Source organism: Madurella fahalii (assembly GCF_045866475.1).
Source record: "Madurella fahalii IFM 68171 DNA, scaffold_1, whole genome shotgun sequence".
NCBI classification, from domain to species: Eukaryota; Fungi; Ascomycota; class Sordariomycetes; order Sordariales; genus Madurella; species Madurella fahalii.
This window is the reverse complement of record NW_027263971.1, coordinates 1,897,550-1,917,555: the sequence shown is the minus strand read 5'-3', so window position 1 is coordinate 1,917,555 and position 20,006 is coordinate 1,897,550. Positions and strand designations below refer to the sequence as shown.

Below are 20,006 nucleotides of genomic sequence, written 5' to 3'. Positions count from 1 at the left end.
CTAGAACCGCCGAGCTTAGCAGGCAGCTTAAGCAAATATTCTGCACACGTAATTCGCTTCCTGATCCAGAAATTACGAAATATGTGCTACAGGATAGAGTACGCGCCACACCTCTCTTGATTGATCGATTGGGTCAGTGGAAAGCAGTAGAAGGAGGGCGAGCTTAGGTTGGGGGGGAGGGTTCACTGCCTGGTGGGCTTGGAAGCCTGGGGTCAGGTATGGAGGGGCAATTACACAGCGCCCCGGGCTGCGAGCCGAAACGCCACACGGCGGGAGGGGAGCTTCCCCAGGCGCTCCCTCTTAGCGCCGCACAACACCGCCTTTGGCGGCTGGACATCCCTGCCAGTGGACCCTCTCTTCCTGGCCGCGCCAGCTGCGTGTTGCCTTGCTCGTTGACGCCAGTTGCAGCCTCCCTGTCAGCTGGAGCTCCAACCCGACGTGAAGGCTGATTGATGGATTGCAAGAGAGCTTCAATAACAACGGCCCAGACCACACCCCACCCACGATCCTATCGACATCCCTCTCCAACGGCGCCCTTCGGACCACGGAAAGCCAGATCCGCAAGTCGCTAATCACTCTCCTTGACTACCCGAAATCGTGGGAGCTCGCCCGCTCTCCGACACGATTCCGCAACCCGAAACCACCCCGAGAAGCTTCTCACCACACCTCACCACCACCCCGACAAGATGGTATGTTAACCAGTCGCCGCATATTGCACCTTGACCATCTAGCTAACATGCAGCTCTCCCACAGGCTTCTCCTTTCTCAATAAGTAACGCTCCCCCACCCCCCGCGAGCCGCTCGTCCCCACCTACCACATCCTCTTACCTAACCTCCGAAATCAAACAGACGGCGGCGCCTGCGTGGCCATGGTTGGCAAAGACTGCGTCGCCATAGCGTGCGACCTGCGTCTGGGCCTGCAGGCCCTGACGGTGTCCAACAACTTCCCCAAGATCTTCCAGTACGGCGACAACGTGTTCCTGGGCCTGACGGGGCTGGCGACGGACGTGTCGACCGTGGCGGACCTGTTCCGGTACAAGGTCAACATGTACCGCCTGCGCGAGGAGCGGAGCATCGCGCCCCGCACTTTCGCCAACCTCGTCAGCAGCAGCCTGTACGAGCGCCGCTTCGGCCCCTACTTTGTCAACCCCGTCGTGGCCGGCCTGGAGCCCAAGACGGGCCAACCCTTCATCTGCGGCTTTGACAGTATTGGGTGCATCGATTTCGCAAAGGACTTTATCGTGAGCGGGACGGCGACGGAGCAGCTGTTTGGCATGTGTGAGAGTTTGTGGGAGCCCGACCTGGTATGTTTCATCTCTGCGTATCTCCTTTCTACACCCCCCGTTCCTTGCTAACCGACCCTCTTACCAGGGGCCGGATGCGCTCTTTGAGACCATATCACAAGCTCTCCTCAATGCCGTCGACCGCGATGCGCTCTCTGGCTGGGGCGCCCACGTCTACATTATCGAGAAGGACAAGGTGACCAAGAGGCTGCTGAAGGGGCGGCAGGATTAGAGGCGTTTAGTAGAAAAAAGCGTGGACGTGGCGGGGTTCGCGGGAAGACGGGGCGCTGTACCAATAGGGCTTTTCGAGACACCATGGTCGAGATCTCCAAGAGAGACCGCAAGACATTCATCTATCATGGCCCTGTGGCCACATACGCTTGGCACTCGAAGTAACCAGTACATCTACCCTTGGTTTACAACGCTAGGTGATATTCTAGTATACAAAGTCTACTCGTTTATACGATGCGGTACCTCTAACAGCCCTTCTATTGCTCCTTCTTCGCCTTGGGCAACGCACTAGCCGATGTCTGAACGAAAAACGTCCGTTCCACAAACTTGAGCCCTTCGTCGATGAGGCTGTAAAAAGTTAGCAATGATCACGGGGTTCACTGACACTGGGGAGGACTCACATTACAGGCGCGCTGATAGCGAGCACCGCCTTCCATTCCGTTGAGTTCAGGGGCAGGATGGAGAAGAGGGTCTGCAGGAACGGGGTATAGAGCAGGGCAAAGTGGAGTGCCATGGAGAGGCCAATGGCGTAGACGAGCATCATGTTCTCCCAAACGGGGAGCGTGAGGAGGGACTCGCTGGAAGAGAGGGCGTTCATGGCGTTGAACATTTCAATGACGACCAGGATGGACAGCGAGACGGTCGAGCCGGCCTTCGCCATGTCGTTGGTGAACATCTCGCAGCCGATCTCGGGGAACTCCGCCGAGCACCGGTGGAAGTGCGACAGCTGGTAGAAGCTGATCTGCGGTCCCCCAGAGTAGAACATGAACCACCAGGCATATCCTGCAACCGTGGCAAGTCCGACGTAGGTGCCGATGATCATGTAACGGAAGAATAGCCATCCGCCGATCAGGGCTTCATCGCGCTTTCTCGGCTGCCGCTTCATGATATCGTGATCCGGCGGGTTAAAAGACAAGGCAGTGGCCGGGAGACCATCAGTGACAAGGTTAACCCAAAGGAGCTGGACAGGGATGAGAGCTTCAGGCATGCCCAGAGCGGCCGTCAGGAAGATGGAGACAACCTCGCCAATGTTGGACGAGATCAAGTAGCGAATGAATTGCTGGGTGTTGTTGTAGATAGAGCGACCTTCTTCGATGGCGACCCCGATCGTAGCGAAGTTATCATCGGCGAGAACCATGTCGGCCGCGAGCTTAGACACATCCGTGCCAGAGCCCATGGCCACACCAATATCAGCCTTCTTGAGAGCAGGTGCATCATTGACACCGTCACCGGTCATAGCAACAACCTCACCCAGCGACTGGAGCAGATCGACAAGTTTGGATTTGTGGGTCGGCTCAACGCGAGAGAAGAGGGACGCGTTCTTGGCAGCCTCGAGCTGCTCACTGGGGCTGAGATTGTCGAACTCGCGGCCGGTGAAGCTCTTCCCAGTCAGGTCCTCATATGGCCCAAACACGCCGATCTGACGGCAAATGGTCTCCGCTGTGTTACGGTTGTCGCCCGTGACAACAATGACGCGGATACCAGCCTCTTTGCACTTTTGGATGGCAGCAGGAACCTCCGGACGCGGGGGATCTAGCATGCCAACGAGACCGAGAAGAGTGAGATTCTGCTCCAATGCGGCATATTCGGTGGTGGACTTGGCCTTGTGGAGGAGCGGGTCATGCTGGACTTGGTCACGGCTGGCCAGAGCGATGACACGGAGCCCATGGTTACCGTAATCGACGACCTCCTTCAGAAGAAGATCGGCGAGATTGCGATCCAGCGGAACTTTCCTTCCATCACGTCCAAGAAGGGCATGGGTGCACCGCTCAATGATGGACTCCGGAGCACCCTTGACAAAAAGCTTCTGCTGGGTACCGCTCTGAACAAGAACTGACATGCTCTTGCGGTCACGCGAGAACTCGTAGGTAGCGAGGCGATCGTACTGCTTCTCGTACCAGGAGCTAGCGTAGTGAACGCGGTCCTTCGGGTCGCAATCCGCCGGAGCACAGGGCCCAATCTTCTCGACCATGACTCGGAGAGCGCCTTCGGTAGGCTCGCCAACGTTGGAATAGGTTGCTGAGTGCGAGTGATAATCGAGCCGGGCATCATTGCAGAGTGCAGCGACCTCGGTCATCTGGAGCACCGTCCTCGCCTCCTGGGCGATGTCTGAGAGAACCCTGCCTTGGAACTTGATATCACCTCTGGGTTCGAATGTCGTGCCCTCGACGTCCAACTCCTCCAGATCGGTGCCATCCTTGTTCAAATAGACAATCTTGCTAACGCTCATCTGGTTCGTGGTCAAAGTGCCAGTCTTGTCGGAGCAAATGACGCTGCAGCTGCCGAGCGTCTCCACAGACGGTAGACTCCTGACCACTGCATTCTTTGCAGCCATCTTCCTGGTTCCCAAGGCAAGGCAAGTGGTAATGACAACGGCAAGACCCTCAGGGATAGCCGCAACGCCAAGCGACACGGCAATCTTCAGGTAGTAAATGGCACCCTTGGTCCAGTTTCCGTGGCTCGGGTCGCTAAAGTGAGGGATGTTGATGAGCCAGACCAGGACGCAAATGACTGTGATCACCTTGGCGAGCTGGTCTCCGAAGTCGTTGAGCTTCTGCTTCAGGGGCGTCGGCTCAGAGATCTGGGCGGTAATACTCTCGTGAATGTCACCGATGGCCGTGTTTGAGCCGGTCAAGACAACCACGGCCTTGGCGTGACCAGTCACGACGGTCGTTCCCGAGAATAGCATGTTGACCTGGTCCTGCAGCACCGCCTTCTGGTCGCTGACAACAGCGCGGCAGTCCTTCCCCACGCTTTCGCTCTCTCCAGTAAGTATGGCCTGGTCGACGGCAAAACTGTTGCTCTCGATAGTAACAAGGCGGCAGTCGGCGGGGATACGGGCGCCGACAGAAACATCGACGATATCGCCAGGCACGAGCTCCTCAGCCTTGATCCGGTGGATCTGTCCATTGCGCAACACATTCGCTTCGTTGGCCGAGTATTCTTGTAGTGCGGCAATCGCCTTTTCGGCGCTGCTCTCCTGGGACACTCCGACGACGGCATTCAGGATCAGGATGGTGAGAATGACGGCTGGGTCGACGAATGCGCTCCACCCGCCCTCCTCCTCGAAAAAAGCCAACAGAAAAGATATCGCAGCCGAGCCGAGAAGGATGATGACTAGCTGGTCTTTGAATTGTTCGAGAATGAGCTCCCAGATAGGAGTGGGTGGTTCCTCGGCGATTGCTGGAGGGAGACGCTGTCAGCCACGGACAGGAGCATGTTTTTGGGGCGCACTGCATACATACCGTTCTTCCCATGCTTGGCTCGTAATTTAGTGACTTGTTCATCGGTCAAGCCAGTCGCCGGGTGCACGCCTAGCGTGCCGAGCACCTCATCGATCGGCCTTGCGAAAGCGTTTTCCATGGTCGCGGCAATGCCGGGCCCCGGCTGGTGGCGGGGGTGATGTCTTATGAAGAGCGGCTTCGAATGGGAAATTAAAACCTGAAATCCGTCCAAAAATGCTTCCAATCGAAGGAAACAAGAAAAGTTATAAAAGGACCATGAGCCAAGAAAATCCGGACGACGGCCTCGTCAAGGAAACGCCGACGAAAACGAGCGGAATTGTAACCTAGACAAGTCTAGCCGTGAGTCCAGCCGTATTTGAATCCAGAAATCCCATATGCACGACGTGTCCAGTTCAAGGCTCGCCTCTCTGCACATAGTTGGGTGGAGTCTGACACTGACTGGCCGCCTGGTCATGCTAAGACATGCCAAGCATCCGCCCGACATGGCTAGATCCGGCTTCAGCCCTGCATATCATTCGGGCGTTGCGGCTTTCCCAGCGCGGGGGAAGCCAATCGGACAGCAGCAGGGAGCGGGTTTTATTCAGGTGTTGCACTGTGCACGACAAGTTTGACGACTTTGGCATTTGACATCTGCATACCGAGTCTTACTAGCACTACAGTACGCAAGATGATGTCTTTCTTTAGGTGCATAGTGCAAACCGAGATGCAGGATTTTGTCAGCCCGTTGGTACGAGGATAGGTCACCCGGTCAGGTCAAAAGCGAAACAGGCCAACCACAACCCACGGCACTTCCTGCTCGGTGGGGTTGGGATGTGGAATGTTCTGGCACTGGGACCAGCAGAGACAGTTGCCACAGCCTCGATGTAAGAAGGGGTCTCGAAGCACGGTATCTGATTGGTTCGCACTGGCGCGAGATTTCAGAGCCGCGTGCCGGATTGTTCGGGCACGTTGTTGCCTCAATTGTATTATTATATCCTTTGCAGCGGTCACGGTTGTAGGATATAGTGTGACGATAGAGGTAAAGTGAGGACCGAACCATCCAAACTGGCCGATAGATGGCGCGAGTACACCTACGGGGAATAGGGTATTTGGTATGAGACTCGACATTGGACGAGATAACCAGGGAGACTCGAGGTTGAGAACTGCCGTACAAGATGGGATGTTGGTCAGACTGAATCTAATATGGGGTTTCCTGTGAAGGCGACACGCAAATCTCTGGAATCTCAACCCAGAAAATTTACCCCGCCAACCCCACTTCATCCAAGTCGACAACACAGTTGGGCAGGCAGAAACCACATTTGATTACGTTCAACGGAGCGAGTTCCTATCTTGAATCTTCCATAAGTCATTCATAAGCCCCTCGAGTTACCTTTCTGCTGTTTACCATCACATAACCACAATGGCCCCTCCAACGCCCCTTGGCATCGCGACCCAGTCCGTCAACCGCCTGGTCAAGGAGGAGTCCTACTACCACAAGGAGTTAGCCAACCAGGAGAAGCGCATCAAGAAGCTGCAGGATGACATCGAGGCCAACAGCCCGGACCTGGATAGTAATGCAGAGTATATTCTCAGGCAAGAGGTGGGCTCGACCGTTTTGCCCATACTTGTATATCATGGAACTAACCCTAACCCCCGTCCTAGCAAACCGCACTGCAGGAGACCAAGGCAGTGTTTAGGCCCTTGAAACAGCGCATCGCAGATGCCGTGCAGAAGCTTGAGGAGCAGATTGCCATCTCGGAGAGCGACGGGGCTGGGACAGAGGCAGAGCTGGAAAAGGCGAGGGAGGCGCTCGAGTCCGGACAGAAACTTGCAGCGGAGGCTGAGGGGTAATAAGGAGTTTGCCGTTTCGTGAGGTCGGTGGGCTCGCAAGCAAATACAATGCAACCATGATTATGGGCTAGATCGCTTCCATGTAGGATACAGATGCCGCCTTCACTTTGCCCTTTCGTTAAACTTCTCCTTTCTCCGCTCCCCGGCCCTTCGGGCCTGCTAGCCTCGCCTGCCGCTTCGATTGGACGCGAGGGACTAAGTCGTGTCCATCCTGTCTTCTTGACCATCAACCACTATCTGCGGCGTATCGTCAGCCGGAGGTGGTGTCAACGGGCTGTCAGGCTCTGATTCGTCGCCCTTTGTCTCACCCATGTCCACATCTTCTCCCTCTTCCAGCTCGTCTTGTTCTGTTTTGGTTTCTCTCTCGACGGACCCCTCACGGCTCGCCATATGGCTGGGAGTTTGTGAAAAACTTCCATCAAGACCGAATCTTGGCTTGAGGAACGACTGACTCTCCTGTCCCGGAGCAGGGCTCTCTCGAGCGGGCGTCCTTCCGCCTGTCGTAGACAATGGGTGTGGCGTGCCGACAGCCTCACCGCTCTCAACGCCGCTCTTGGGCAACAGCCCGCTCTCCGGTCTTGGCGTTGCGTTTCCGCTTGCGAGGCCCGAAGGCCGTGGCGTCTGCCCGCCCTCGTCATCCATCCCCTCGCGACGTTCCACTTCCTCTTTCTCGTCCCGGATCAATCTCCGCAGTCGCATGCTCTCGTCCATGATCCTAGCAAACTGATCCCTCCTCTCGTGCCACGTAGCCGCGTAAGTCTTACTCTCGGCCTCGAGCTCGGCAATCTCGTCCTCCAGCTTCTGCAGGTTGGCTACCTGCTCGGCGCGGGGCCGCAGCGAATTGTTGCTCGTGATGGAGTCGGCCAGCTCGTCAAACTTGCGGCGCTGCTCGAGCGTGGCGCGCGCCTGGTCCAGCTGGATGCGGAGCTGCACCGTATTGTCGCGGACCGACTGCGAGGTGCTCAGGATACGCTCGCGCTCGGCAGCGTACCGTTCCCGCTCGCGTTCGTTAGCCGTGAGGAGGAATTGCAGGCGGGCAATGCTGCTGTCGAAGGCAGCGAAATCGAGGGTAATGTCTTCTTTGAGCTGTGCAAGGTCGGCCGAGGCGTCGTCGCCGAGGGCGGGTGAAGTCCCATCATGGTCGGTGTGACCAGCAGGGCCGTTACTCTCCGGGGGCGGCGTCGCCGCCTGGCGCGCATGAGAGACTGCTATCGAGTGGAGGGTATTGAGGCGTTTGGTTACGCGCTTGAACGGTTTCTCTTCTACGTTGAGCAGTCGAGATTTGTGTAGCTCGTTTTCCTCTTTGTCGTCGAGGAGCCCCCAAGATGCCATTTTGGTTTCCAGCCTGTCGAACTGGGTGATTGATGCCAGAGACTGCTGAGTAAAACAGTGATATGGAGAAAGATTTGGTCTCTTCGTTTGACACGCGGAGTACCGTGGTTTTTCTTTTCAAGAAAGAATATCAGATTCGTGTAGCAGGAACTAAGCTTTTGCGATAGACGGTAGCACACAGTGTTACACAGCTATATGAACTGTGAAAGATTTACAGTGCCTATCCAAGCACAGAATCGCGGGGCTCATTCCGCGCTTAACAAGTACGACTGGCAGCGGTGCTGCAGCCAATTCGTACAGTGCCCCTTGTGGTATTGTACAGTAGACATCACAGTTTGCTTTGTCGACTTCCGTACACAGCTTTGTGACGGAATCGCACGTACTCCGCCACAGCTTGTCCGTGCACGACTCACGGATCCCAACGCATCGGTGCTCCGAGTTCACTTCACCGTAGCAATGCACGGGAAACACCCGATTCTCCCACATTCGGCCGACTCGTTTTGCCAACGATGCTTGAAATTGTGACGTTGATCATCCTATATATAGTCCGAGGGTTCCTTCCAACCACTGCTCGTCTGGACCACGTTGGTCTGGTTTCGTAGTGTTCGCTTACATACTCGCAGTCGCCAACTACTATTGTCTGCATTAGTAGATTCCAACAATACCGTTCAAAGGAGTTTGATACATACCCACCGATTATTCATCAGCTACTTCAATCCTCCCACATCTTCACTCCCACATTGCGCAGTCGCCCTTCTGGCGTGAGCAGCTCATATAATGCCTGGGCCTCGTTCTCTCGCCGAGATGTGCATGGCGGTTGCCATCGACAACATCAAGAATATTACAAGCTTTGGAAGTCTGCCAGCAGAACTTGTCAGCCCACTTCTCAGACTTGTGAAGACAGCCGACCACCTTCACGCCCTTGAGGTTGACAGTGATGACCTCTACGGTGCTACGGCAGAGCACTGGCAGCGGATCATAAAGAAAGACTTTCCGATTCTCTCGTCCAAGCACAACTTCGTTCCTGAAAGCCCAAAATCATGGTTTAAAGTTTGGCAAATGTATCGGAAGCTCGAGGAGGAAGCCAATGCCGCCGCTACCGAGAAACTCAAGCAGGGCCTTGCGGCGCATAAGGAGCAGCGAGACTCCCATCGAGCCGTCATTATCTCTGCCAAAGAGTCTCGGAACCTGCGCCTTCCGAAACCACCTGGGCCCCGGACCTCTCGACATTGGTCTCTCCAACCCCGTCAAAAGCAAACATTTCTGTCAAAGACGAGGGCGGAGTTGGCTGCAAGGGCCAAACACTTCAAACTCGCAACACCGACGGGCAAACTGCAGGTTCCCGCCGGGCAAATCAAGAACGCGCCGGAGGCCATGCTCAACAATGCTAGGATTGCGCTCCAAGCCAACCCAGAGATTCGCACAATCCGGGCACCCCGCAAAACGGTGCCTCAAAGCATGAGCGCGAGAGAGCGCGAGATGAAGGAAAGAGGGGCTCGCCTTCTCCAAATCAAGCGCACGGCTACTGGGACGCCCGCGCTCAACGATAGGGAGGACCAGCTTCCCAAGAACAAGAGCTCGGCTACGGCCAACATTGTCAGATTCAGTGATGATGAAGACCAAGGCGGACATGGCGGCGATGGGCTCGACGAGTACGATGACCTGTTTGGCGACTTAGCTTCGGACAGCCCCTCTCGTCATGGAGCGTTATCAGTTGAGCTTCTTGAGGAGAGTGTCCCTTCTCAGTCGCAATCAACACCCAAACAAGCCTCAAAAAGGCGTCGTGGCCTTTCGGCGGCTCCAGGCGCGAACAAAATTACCGAAACGGCCAAGTCACCTCCAAAGACATCCACCAGAGATGCGCCACCGACGTTTCCCGCAGGCCAGACATCTCCAGGTGCGGCTCCCCCAAAGCCCACCCCTCACACCGCCGATCTGTCCACTGGTCCACAACTACCGGCCGGCTCTTCTAGTCTGCCCATGCAATTGAAGCGCAAGAGGCCTCTCCTTGACGTCTGCATGCGGACTGACAAATCCAAGCGATTCCATCGCTAATTTATCCTTGGCTGGCACTTGGAGGGCGACGATTGGAATCGGAGTCTCGTGGAGGAGACAGTCAATCAGGGCGGCATCTGGTCATGATCACATATAGGAACTCTCTTTTCCATTTTTTTTCCTCTTTAGGGAACGGAGTTAGGTTTTATTTTATCGGACATGGGCAATGGAGAGGACACGACGGAACGGGATTATCATTGCACTAGGACAGAGCAGCATGGTCTTCGGTCTAATAGGCCGGAGTTAGGATCGGCTTCAGCGTGGCCCAGCGATACCCAGCGATACTATAGCTAAATACGAGCACAGATGGAATGTCCAATGCTCTCTCTCCTTGGTGATAATTTGTACGGTAACCCTGTGCGAGAAAATGGTCTTTCCACGCCTTACCTGGCATTGGTAAACCTGTGAACATCACGCCCACTCACCAGTAATGTATTTGTAAGAGGGACCGGAGTCCCCACATTCTTGATAAATAATCCTCTGCATTTCTGACCAGTAGGCTAAGGCGGGTGGTCATCGACGACTCTGGGACGATGTTCTCCCTTCAAAGACAGACACGATATGTAGGCACCGCTAACTCCCAGAGCCCCTCGAGAAGACACTCCCTCTTTCCGCTTCACCGCTTGCTGGCAGCGCTTGCGCCGTAATACCAAAGCAACGGACATGATGTGACTTGGCCAGTTGCTGTTCGGTGCGTAGGCGAAACTCAACTCTCTATTCGCGGTCCCCGTTCCATTCCTGGTAAAACGAAAACGCTTGATGATGTGCTGTCCCTCTTGCCTCTTGCCCCTTGCCGGGGGGGCTATGATGCTCCAAGTACGTCGATCCTCTTTCTCCGTCCTCCCTTCTCCCGCCCAACCAGCTCATCGCCGCCCACCTCTCAGCGCCAACACCAAATGCAGTGTCGCGCCGCCCTCGAGGTTGTAGTCGTCCGCGGTTTTGTCATCGACCCTGATTGTTTTGGCATTTGTTTAGCAGACTGCTTCTGTCTTGCCTTGCCGCTCGCTGCCTTGGGAACACTGAAAAGGCGAGACAGGAAGAAAGCTGAATGAGGGATCGGCTCACATTTGCTTCCCGCCGTAGATCAGACGCTGCTGGGCGGGCGGAATTCCCTCCTTTACTTCGACGAGCTCCTTGATCTTCGAGACCTGCATCCGGTGAGTGGTAGGTTAGTCCCCGCGCGGAAGGAAGAAGGCGGAAAGGGAAATGGGTGAGTACCATGTCGGAGCCCTCGACGTCGAGCTCGATCTCCTTGCCGGTAAGTGTGCGGACCCTAAGTAGTCTGGGTTAGTATGTCTAACTACCCAGGGACAAAGATAGCATGGAACTTGGAGGGGGAAACCGCGGACGTACTTGATAAGCATCTTTGCGGTTTCACGGCACAGCAAGCTTTTATGGCGGCGTTTATCTGAGAGGGGGGAGGCGAATTCGCGAAGATGAAAGCGGAAGTCGCTTGAAGGCCCACAGTTGGCAGATCGTAGGGCTCGAGAAGTGTAATCCAACTGAAAGCCAGACTCGTAGTTGCAGTCGCAGCTGCGAGTGACGGAGGAGGGGTAGTGGGGCAAGAAGTAACTTGCGGTAAGAGTGGGACCGTTAAACTTTGGGGAGTTGGCTGATCGGCCTTTATATGTCAGCCTTGCTGCGTAGGTATTGCGCCTTCGACCCGGAAGCAGTTGCCTGTTTGCAATGGAGACCTCCCGTCAACTGATGCGTTTGTTTCGTGTCGATCACACCTAGGCAAATAAATATATATAGCTTCGCCCCCAAAACTCAAAATTACCGCTTCCTGTGCATTGAGATAGATTGCCATTGTTGCAAAGCCAGAATCATTCCGACGTGCCATTATGGATGTTGTTACACTGCGGACTGTCGGTCATTGTCCAATACGCATACAGTGGGGATTTTCCTCGCCTCCGAAATCGACCTCTGCCTCGGCTTATTTCTTCTCGCCCTCCTCGAACACGTTCAGGCCCAAGCCCTCGGAGTCGAGGAGCAACCTGTTCTTGCCACCGGCCTCCTGGAGAAGCTGTGCGATCGTCCGGGCGTTCTCCAGCTTCTTCAGCTCCACATATGACTTGCTCTTCTTGATAGCGTCACCAATAAGTTCTGCTGATCGAGCTTCACCCTGTGCCTTCACCACCATGGCTTGCTTCTCTTGGCGTGCTTTGTCGACAATGAATGCGGCACGCTGGGCCTCTTGCTGCGCAACCTGCTTCGCCTCGACAGCCGCTGTGAATTCCGGGGAGAAGGCAAGATGCTGCATCCGCATTAGCTTAACCGGTATAAAACCAAGCTCTTACGATTACGTACTGTCAGGGACACGTCGTCCAGGAGGATGTTGAACCGTGCGGCTCTTCGGGAAAGATTCTCGCGCACGAGCCTGGCAACCATCTCTCTCTGAGTGATCAACTGGCTGGCATTGAACTGAGCAACAACGCTCTTGAGGACCTCATTGACAATGGAAGGAAGGACGCGCTCATCGTAATCTGCGCCTAGCGTGCGGTAGATCTGCGGGAGAGCCGAGACTTCCGGTCTCGAGAGGACACGGCAGGTGATGTTGACCATTTGAAGATCCTTCGTTCCTGTGAGGGAGGAAACATTTCTCGGCTTTGCTCGCACATCGTAGATAACTGGAGTCTCGAACCACGGGACAACGAAATGGGTGCCTGCTGTCGCGTCAGAACGATGTAACTTTGACAGACGTAGCATGCGCCGCACCTTCGCCATAAATGTCCTTGCTGACACCGTTTATTCTCCGGTACTTGATCGCTCTGTGGCCACCATCGACGTTAAACAGTGCGCTCTGGAAGAGCAGAGCGCCGCCGCCGAGTAGGACGAGGCCAGCAATGCCGCTGCCGAGACCCCGAGGGGGTCTGCCGCCTGGAAAGCCTCCTCCGCGTGGGAAGCCTCCCCGACCGCCGGCTTTGGCAGCCTCTCGGATCTTGTTGGCGTATTCCTCGAATGGGTTGCGGTTCGCCATCTTGTCTGTGGTGCAATGGCGACGACTCCCTGTAGCTCGGTTTGCGTGGTGGAGAAAGAGCTTAGAGCTTGCTGCGCTTGGCTTGCAACACACGTACATTATCTAAGCTCAACTCACGTGTGGGCTGAGAGGCCCATGCACCCCAAAGCTCAGGCCACCCATCCAGGTCGCACTTCACGGCAAGTTCCCATTTGAGCTGGAACACAGGGCGTTGGCATCCACAGGTGATAAACCATTTTCTTGCGGCAAACACATCTTCCAGCTCTCAGCAACCCATAATATCACACTTATTTCCCCCTGTTCAGGTTCGATTACAAGGAGCCTCAAGGGGTCCGCGTTGGACTGGAAGGGAAGAGACATTGGAAGGATCCAATTGCTTCGGTAGCCCACTCTTCGTGGTGAAATCCCATTGTTTCTCCTGCTGCCTTTGTTTGGCCCGACCCATTCAGGTCTGCTCCCGAGCCCCAGAGGTGATCTTCCCCAGCACACCGCGCTTGCATCGTGTGGCCGCATCTCTCACATATCGTTACCGTGATTGCCACTCCATATATCCAATTAGTAGCAGTCTATCTATACACAAGAGTCGGCCGCCTGCAGAGCGAGCATCCAGTCGTCACCATGTCTACAAGGCAGCCTTCACGCGTTGTGTTTGTGGGCAATATCCCCTATGGTGAGATCCGTCACTGTCATCTGATCTTATCGCGTCAAAATCAAGCTCGACTGACGCGCCATGTAGGCTTGACCGAGGAGCAAATAACCGAAATCTTCAGCGGTGCCGGCAGAGTGCTTAACTTCCGGCTTGTCTATGACCGCGAGACCGGCCGCCCTAAAGGATTCGGCTTTGCCGAGTTTCCCGATTACGGTGCGTGATTCCCTACCATTTGCGATACGGGAAAAGCGTCAGTCCCTAATTATTTCTTCCAGACTCTGCAGCATCAGCAGTTCGGAATTTGAACGACTACGAAATCATGGGACGCAAACTCCGTGTCGACTTTAGCAACGAGACGGTTAGTGATGACGATAACCGTGACCGAGATAATACAGTATGCTTCACCACTAAATGCCTGCTCTCTCACAAATCACGCCCCGCAGTGCTAACTCACCCCCTACTTTAGGCCAGCGCTCCAACCGGCGGATACCAAAATTTTCCGGGCGCCAACGGCAGCTCTGCCGCCATGCCTCCTACTGTAGGCGGTGCTCCTTCCCTTCCTCCGCTTCCCCAGGGCAAGGACCTGCCCCCCGGAGTGACCTGCGCCGACGCCATCTCTCGCACCCTTAACACGCTCCCCCCGGCACAGCTCCTTGACATCCTTCAGCAAATGAAGACTCTTGCAACTGCCGACCCGGCCCGCGCCACTGAACTACTCCACCAGGCGCCGCAGCTAAGCTATGCCATTTTCCAAGCACTCCTTATCATGGGTCTCGTCTCGCCGGACGCTATCAACTCTGTCCTGGAAAGTGGCGGCGTCGCAGCTGCCCCCCCGGTAACAGCACCCTACGGAGGGACATACCCCGGGGCGACAGGCACCCCACCTATGCCCGTAGCGGCGGCTGGTGGCTACGCACCGCCGCCTCCTGTCGCTGCTCCTGTCCCGGCTCCGGCCCCGGCTCCGGCCCCGGCTCCGGCTCCGGCTCCGGCGGGACAAGATCCCGAGGCGCTGATGCGCGCTGTCATGGAGCTGCCGCAAGAGACGATTGATCAGCTGCCTGAGGTGGAAAGGCAACAAATCATGGCGCTTCGGGCCAGCTATGCGGCGCAGACGCGGCGGTAGGAACCCCTTTGGGGACCATGACAAGGGCGAACAAGGGGGAGCCTTTATTATGGAGTTTAAGAGAGCACCGGATGGCTGGCTTGCTTTGCCTTTCTTTTCCAGAGCGTTTGGTGGGCGTCAAGCGGAATACATACGATACACCGAATGTCAACTATCACAAGCAAACAGAATAATATATGGTTGCGGGTGTTTGCTTGGATAAATCGCGCGTGTTCAATTATCTTTATGTTCTTTGAGGTTCGTAGATAAACTCATGCTCGTGGCCAAGTCAAAGGTGTGGCACACAGATTACTAAGACATTCTCAACGGACATGGGCTCAACTAGCCGGACGAGATTTGCAGCAACACGCACGCCTGTCCAGCCTTCCAGGTCACCCTACGCAGTAACTTCGCTGACCTTGTACTCAACAATTACCGGCTTGTCCGGCTCCAGAATGAACCGCCCAGATCCAACGTAAACTTTTTCCTGTAGGGCCGCCATTGACTCTATGCCCGTCTCAAATTCAAAGTGCACAACTGTATACTTTCGTTAGCCCAAGCTCCTCCCCTCTGCCCTTGGTCTGTAGGCAGCGATGGACAAAGAGTGAGAAAAACGCTAAGCATTAGAAACTCACAAGCCTCCCCAAAATCCGTCGTCGCCGCCCCTGCTTCGCCCCTAAGGACCTTCCCGGCCGGCCCTGTCGTCGAGATCTTCCCAGTGTACTTGATCCTGATTAGACCGTTCGCGGCCGGATCACGGGCGGTGGCGTTGACATCGAGGTGGACGGACCGCCCGTCAGGCGCAGCTGTTATATAGTCTGCGCCGTGCTCGATGGCGGCGTTCAACTTGATGGGGTAGGATGGCTCCGAGACGATGGTGCCGCCTGTCGATGAGAAGGGGACCAATGTCAGGGAGGGGCTGATGGAACTCGGTGGCAGAATGGCAACCTGTGTTTTTTGGCGGAATAAGAAGGTTGGTTGCTTGATAGCATTGGTTGATGAGATTGACTTACTTTTACTGTAAAGGCTGGGATGAGCTTGGGGAAATGAGCCATGGTGTCGGAAGGTAGGGCTGGAGATTACGTTGCGTAGGTATTCAAGGACGTAGACTTAAAGAGGGGAGATGGAAGAAGTTAACTTTCGATGAGAGGCGAGAACTCGCTAACTTCCCCTGAATCCGAGCTGCCCGGAACCTTAGCCTGCGGCCCCTCACTCCCCGCTCCGGGTGAGGAGCGGCATCAACCTAGGCACAATGTCGGCAGAAAGAGGCCATGTCCATTGGATGCAGCAGTTTTTACAGGGTCCAGTCTAGAGCGGATCATGTATCTTAAAGCCATGATGAGTGCCGCTATCAGCGATACTTGCCTACTAGCTGTCTGCACCGTGCTGAGAGCACTGGGCTTGTCACCTACACGTAGTTGCGGGCAGCCTGGTATATTAGACAAGCTTTCCTTTTCTCCCCGATGCAGCAAGCCATCACCGGGCTGGGGAGCCCGGGATAACCTGGTTCAATGCTGAACTAGAGCGTCTATTGGCAGCAAGGCAGTTCCCGCATATGATCGAGTGCCGAGGCCAGAGCTTGGAGTTGCGGGGGTAGCCGTGGGTTGCCACCCCGCACAGGGCAGGAGGACTCCAAGCTTTTCAGCCTTGTCCGGCCCGCCGGCTGCCCCATTCCAGCCAATCAACGGCTACGCTTCCCTCAACCGCTCCGTATTTCGCTGACATCACCTGAACTTGGTTAATCGGCAGCGCCACCTTTAGCATCTTCATTGTCTTCTGCTAACGGCTGCCCCAAGCATGCCAGTGCGGCTAAATTTTCCGAGACCATGCTACGACACTTCATTTCGTTTCTGGAGTCATTGCTAGCCTCTTGAAGACCCATTCTGTTGGTGCCGCTCGTCAAAACGAACATCTCTTTCTTCCGTTTACCATCCCCAGTTCCCGGAAACCCACGTGGCGCCAATCGCACCCAGAGGCCTTAGCTGCTTCTGCGAAAACTCCCCACGCCATCCCGCCATTCAACGCTCTCTTTCCAGCGTGCGGCCGGCACGAATCATCGGCCGTGAGATCCAGGGCTGGCAGAGATCAATGTAGGGCTCGAACACTGCAGGTACCTGTGCATTCCGCTACGCCAGCCCCAGAATAACACTCGCTGCCTCTGGTTGCCGGGGTCCACAAACCCCGTGACGTCGGTTCGTTCCGAGTCTCAACAATCGTCCCCCAATGGGTTCGTCAAAGGTACAGAAGCCGCCGGACGTGCCTAGCGCGACTTTGGAAAACCCGCTGCATCCTGCGTCTGCCAGTCACGCCCCCCGGAGGCGCAAGAATCATAGAGGCGGGAAGAAAAAGAAGACGAGAAGGAAGTCGTTTGCTCTCCCTCCAGACGAAATAGCCCAAGACAGCGTCAACTCCGAGGCTTTCTATGCAAGGCCAAACCACAACCTCAGCGCCACCAGTATCGAGAGTGAGGCCCTGCTAGACCATAGGTGAGATAGCGTTGCCCCTGGCCTTGAATGCTCCTAGGATAGACTAATCATTCACGCTTCAGGGGCCAGCAGCCATTCCTAAGGCCCAGACGCCCGTCAATGATGACGGCTAACGCATCGTTCCCGCTCCCGCAACCTGGCACGAGATCTGGAACAGCTAGGGGCGAGAGCGGGGACGAGGAAGACGACGAGGGAGCGCCCCTACTTTCCAGCCCGGTGTACCAAAGAAGCGAGACATTCGGAGGCTATGGGTCGAATGAAGCTCCTCGCAGGGCCGGCCCTGATAGCCGGCGCAACTCGAGCCGGGCGAGCAGCAAGAAGAAGCTCCTTGGTCCAATGAACGAAGCGTACAACGTCAATTACCCGCCGTCTGTTCCTGGGACACCGTCATTGCGCCCATCCGACCGTATGGATATGAGCTTCGGCGATATACTGTTGCGGGACGAGCTTGAGAGCGGCCAACGGTCGCCGAGGGGAGGTGCGGATCAGGTAGACAATCGGGGAGGCTTTCAGCCATCGCCATTGGAAAGAAGAAAGACCATCGCCCTACAAGCTGAGGAAGACGTATGCTTTCCCCAAGAAGGCCTCTCAGACATTGCAGATGACGAGCTTGCTCCCCGTGACCCGGCAGCACACCGCATAAGAGCCCGGAGGCGACGTGGGAAATGGCCCGATTTATCGATTCTGGATGAATGGAGTCGATTCGAGAAGGAAGGCCGGAGCGAGGAGCGCCGTGTCAAGAAGATTACGGAGCCTCAGTTGATTAATGGGAGGCTAAGGCCCGTCAATCGGGGTTGGTTCCAAGCCGAGGAGGAAGCACCCTACCGATTCACCTATTTCAACGAAGAGTTCCGGAGCACCATCCACAGTCAAACCATTTCGGAGCTGGTCCAACCCGGGGGCACCTTCAAGGAGCTGTTCATTCCCGACCCTCCGCTTCTCTCAGACTCCTCAGAGGACGAGGCGGAAGACGGAGAAGATAGTAATGGCTTGTATCAGGTTTTAGGTGGCCAGATCGGTGACCCCAAAATTCCGTCGCGACAACCATCTCTCGCAACCACCACTCAGGACTTTGCCGAGCGGAAGCACTCTGGCGGCAGCGACAGAACCGCCGCGTCAACCGAGCCCAAGCACGATTCAGAAGATCATACACCTTCACGGCTCAAGTCCCCCGGCCCGGACCCTTTCAAGTCGCCCGAACAAGGCAAGGCCGTCAAACCGCCCAGATATGGTGATCGGCCGGTGTGGTGGCTGGACATTCTCAGCCCGACCGAAGCCGAGATGAAAGTCATCTCCAAGGCTTTCGGCATCCATCCACTTACGGCCGAGGACATCATGATGCAAGAGCAGCGAGAGAAGGTGGAACTCTTCCGGAATTACTACTTTGTCAACTACCGCAGCTTTGACCAGGACCACACCAGCAAGGACTTCCTCGAGCCCGTCAACATGTACGTCGTCGTGTTCCGCGAAGGCGTTCTGAGCTTCCACTTCTCGGTAACTCCGCACCCGGCCAATGTACGGCGACGGATCCGTCAGCTGCGCGACTACCTCATCCTCTCATCCGACTGGATCTCATACGCCATCATTGACGACATTACCGACGTCTTTGGTCCTCTCATTCAGAACATCGAGGATGAAGTAGACGACATAGACTACGCCATTTTGCAGATGCACTCACCAGATGACCAAGCCCAGAAGGACAGAAAAAGGGAAAACTCGGAGAAGCCTGACTTGGCGGAGCCATCATCAGCCGAGGCGGGGCGCGATATGCTCCGACGTGTCGGGGATTGCCGCAAGAAGGTTATGTCGCTCTATCGACTACTAGGAAACAAGGCGGACGTGATCAAGGGTTTTGCAAAGAGGTGCAACGAGCACTGGGAGGTGGCGCCGAGATCTGAGATTGGCTTGTACTTGGGCGATATCCAGGACCATATTGTGACCATGACATCGAACCTGAGTCACTACGAGAAGTGAGCCTTGAACCTTTTTTTTTTTTTTTTCCCTCCCTCTGCTGCCTCTGGAAGATAAACACTGACCGAGAGGACAACAGGATCTTGGCCCGTTCTCATGGGAATTACCTCGCTCAGATCAACCTCCGGATGAACGAGCGCCAGGAACAGACGGCCGACGTGCTTGGTAAGCTCACCGTCCTCGGTACGATTGTGTTGCCGATGAATATCATAACCGGATTGTGGGGGATGAACGTGTGGGTGCCGGGACAGGAATACGAGGGGGACTTGAAGTGGTTCTTTGCTATTACCGGGGCGTTGTTACTCTTCGGCCTGACTTGTTACTGGACCGCAAAGAGGGTGTATAATATTGTGTGAACTTTGATGGGAAGGATTGGTTTGAGCACATCCAGCTGTCATGGTTATGGTACCGTCGTACTACAGTACGAGTAACAGTGTAAAGGTCGTTCTCCTGAGGCTTTCTGTGCATATGAGCAGGCCTCAGCTTCGATGTGGCACGCCTACAGTTAGCAATTGTCCCCTTAACGAGATCCTTCAAATAGTTTATACGAAACGAAGTCCATGCAACATGCAGCACCTTCCGATTATCCCTGCGATAGCTACTGAACTAGGATCCCCGTCTCCAATGACGGGACCATAGGGTATATCTCCCGTGTATTCCACTTATCCACAGCCGAGGAGCCAACCCTCCCATGACAAGCCTAGACACGGCCCGGGCAGTGCGGGTGATAAAGATTGCAACCTATTATCGATCTCGTATCGATATTCTTCATGCCAGAAGCAGATGATCGCCTACGAAAGGCTCATCTCCACCAATACACCACGCTTCAATCCCCTCCGCAC

General features: G+C 55.5%; 10 protein-coding genes across 10 annotated transcripts; 5 read left to right on the top strand and 5 right to left on the bottom strand.

Annotated features, from left to right (window-relative positions):
- Nucleotides 1-686: 686 nt before the first annotated feature.
- Nucleotides 687-1,515, top strand: PUP3 (proteasome core particle subunit beta 3; the record flags this gene model as incomplete). The annotated part of the gene is made up of 4 exons (XM_071056012.1): nt 687-689; nt 754-772; nt 850-1,304; nt 1,372-1,515. 4 exons carry the CDS (start codon nt 687-689, stop codon nt 1,513-1,515), a joined length of 621 nt encoding a protein of 206 aa, XP_070912113.1.
- A 256-nt stretch (nt 1,516-1,771) lies between these two features.
- On the bottom strand, nt 1,772-4,877 carry MFIFM68171_00589 (Calcium-transporting ATPase; the record flags this gene model as incomplete). The annotated part of the gene is made up of 3 exons (XM_071056011.1): nt 1,772-1,862; nt 1,916-4,697; nt 4,760-4,877. 3 exons carry the CDS (start codon nt 4,875-4,877, stop codon nt 1,772-1,774), a joined length of 2,991 nt encoding a protein of 996 aa, XP_070912112.1.
- Nucleotides 4,878-6,158: 1,281 nt separating this feature from the next.
- Nucleotides 6,159-6,589, top strand: RBL2 (tubulin folding cofactor A; the record flags this gene model as incomplete). The annotated part of the gene is made up of 2 exons (XM_071056010.1): nt 6,159-6,338; nt 6,401-6,589. 2 exons carry the CDS (start codon nt 6,159-6,161, stop codon nt 6,587-6,589), a joined length of 369 nt encoding a protein of 122 aa, XP_070912111.1.
- Nucleotides 6,590-6,784: 195 nt separating this feature from the next.
- On the bottom strand, nt 6,785-7,921 carry MFIFM68171_00587 (Tho complex subunit 7; the record flags this gene model as incomplete). The annotated part of the gene is made up of 1 exon (XM_071056009.1): nt 6,785-7,921. One exon carries the CDS (start codon nt 7,919-7,921, stop codon nt 6,785-6,787), a length of 1,137 nt encoding a protein of 378 aa, XP_070912110.1.
- A 777-nt stretch (nt 7,922-8,698) lies between these two features.
- Nucleotides 8,699-9,976, top strand: MFIFM68171_00586 (RNA polymerase II transcription factor SIII subunit A; the record flags this gene model as incomplete). The annotated part of the gene is made up of 1 exon (XM_071056008.1): nt 8,699-9,976. One exon carries the CDS (start codon nt 8,699-8,701, stop codon nt 9,974-9,976), a length of 1,278 nt encoding a protein of 425 aa, XP_070912109.1.
- Nucleotides 9,977-10,839: 863 nt separating this feature from the next.
- On the bottom strand, nt 10,840-11,340 carry UBL1 (Ubiquitin-like protein 1; the record flags this gene model as incomplete). Its single annotated transcript, XM_071056007.1, has 4 exons — nt 10,840-10,927; nt 11,042-11,124; nt 11,195-11,249; nt 11,330-11,340. The coding sequence occupies 4 exons, from the start codon at nt 11,338-11,340 to the stop codon at nt 10,840-10,842; spliced, it is 237 nt and encodes a 78-aa protein (XP_070912108.1).
- A 572-nt stretch (nt 11,341-11,912) lies between these two features.
- Nucleotides 11,913-12,956, bottom strand: PHB2 (Prohibitin-2, subunit of the prohibitin complex (Phb1p-Phb2p); the record flags this gene model as incomplete). Its single annotated transcript, XM_071056006.1, has 3 exons — nt 11,913-12,233; nt 12,287-12,642; nt 12,695-12,956. 3 exons carry the CDS (start codon nt 12,954-12,956, stop codon nt 11,913-11,915), a joined length of 939 nt encoding a protein of 312 aa, XP_070912107.1.
- Nucleotides 12,957-13,574: 618 nt separating this feature from the next.
- Nucleotides 13,575-14,728, top strand: MFIFM68171_00583 (Hinge domain of cleavage stimulation factor subunit 2-domain-containing protein; the record flags this gene model as incomplete). The annotated part of the gene is made up of 4 exons (XM_071056005.1): nt 13,575-13,626; nt 13,693-13,818; nt 13,881-13,999; nt 14,072-14,728. 4 exons carry the CDS (start codon nt 13,575-13,577, stop codon nt 14,726-14,728), a joined length of 954 nt encoding a protein of 317 aa, XP_070912106.1.
- Nucleotides 14,729-15,104: 376 nt separating this feature from the next.
- Nucleotides 15,105-15,762, bottom strand: MFIFM68171_00582 (uncharacterized protein; the record flags this gene model as incomplete). Its single annotated transcript, XM_071056004.1, has 3 exons — nt 15,105-15,244; nt 15,343-15,655; nt 15,721-15,762. 3 exons carry the CDS (start codon nt 15,760-15,762, stop codon nt 15,105-15,107), a joined length of 495 nt encoding a protein of 164 aa, XP_070912105.1.
- Nucleotides 15,763-16,930: 1,168 nt separating this feature from the next.
- MNR2 (CorA metal ion transporter) lies at nt 16,931-19,520 on the top strand (the record flags this gene model as incomplete). Its single annotated transcript, XM_071056003.1, has 3 exons — nt 16,931-17,193; nt 17,256-19,163; nt 19,244-19,520. 3 exons carry the CDS (start codon nt 16,931-16,933, stop codon nt 19,518-19,520), a joined length of 2,448 nt encoding a protein of 815 aa, XP_070912104.1.
- Nucleotides 19,521-20,006: the final 486 nt, after the last annotated feature.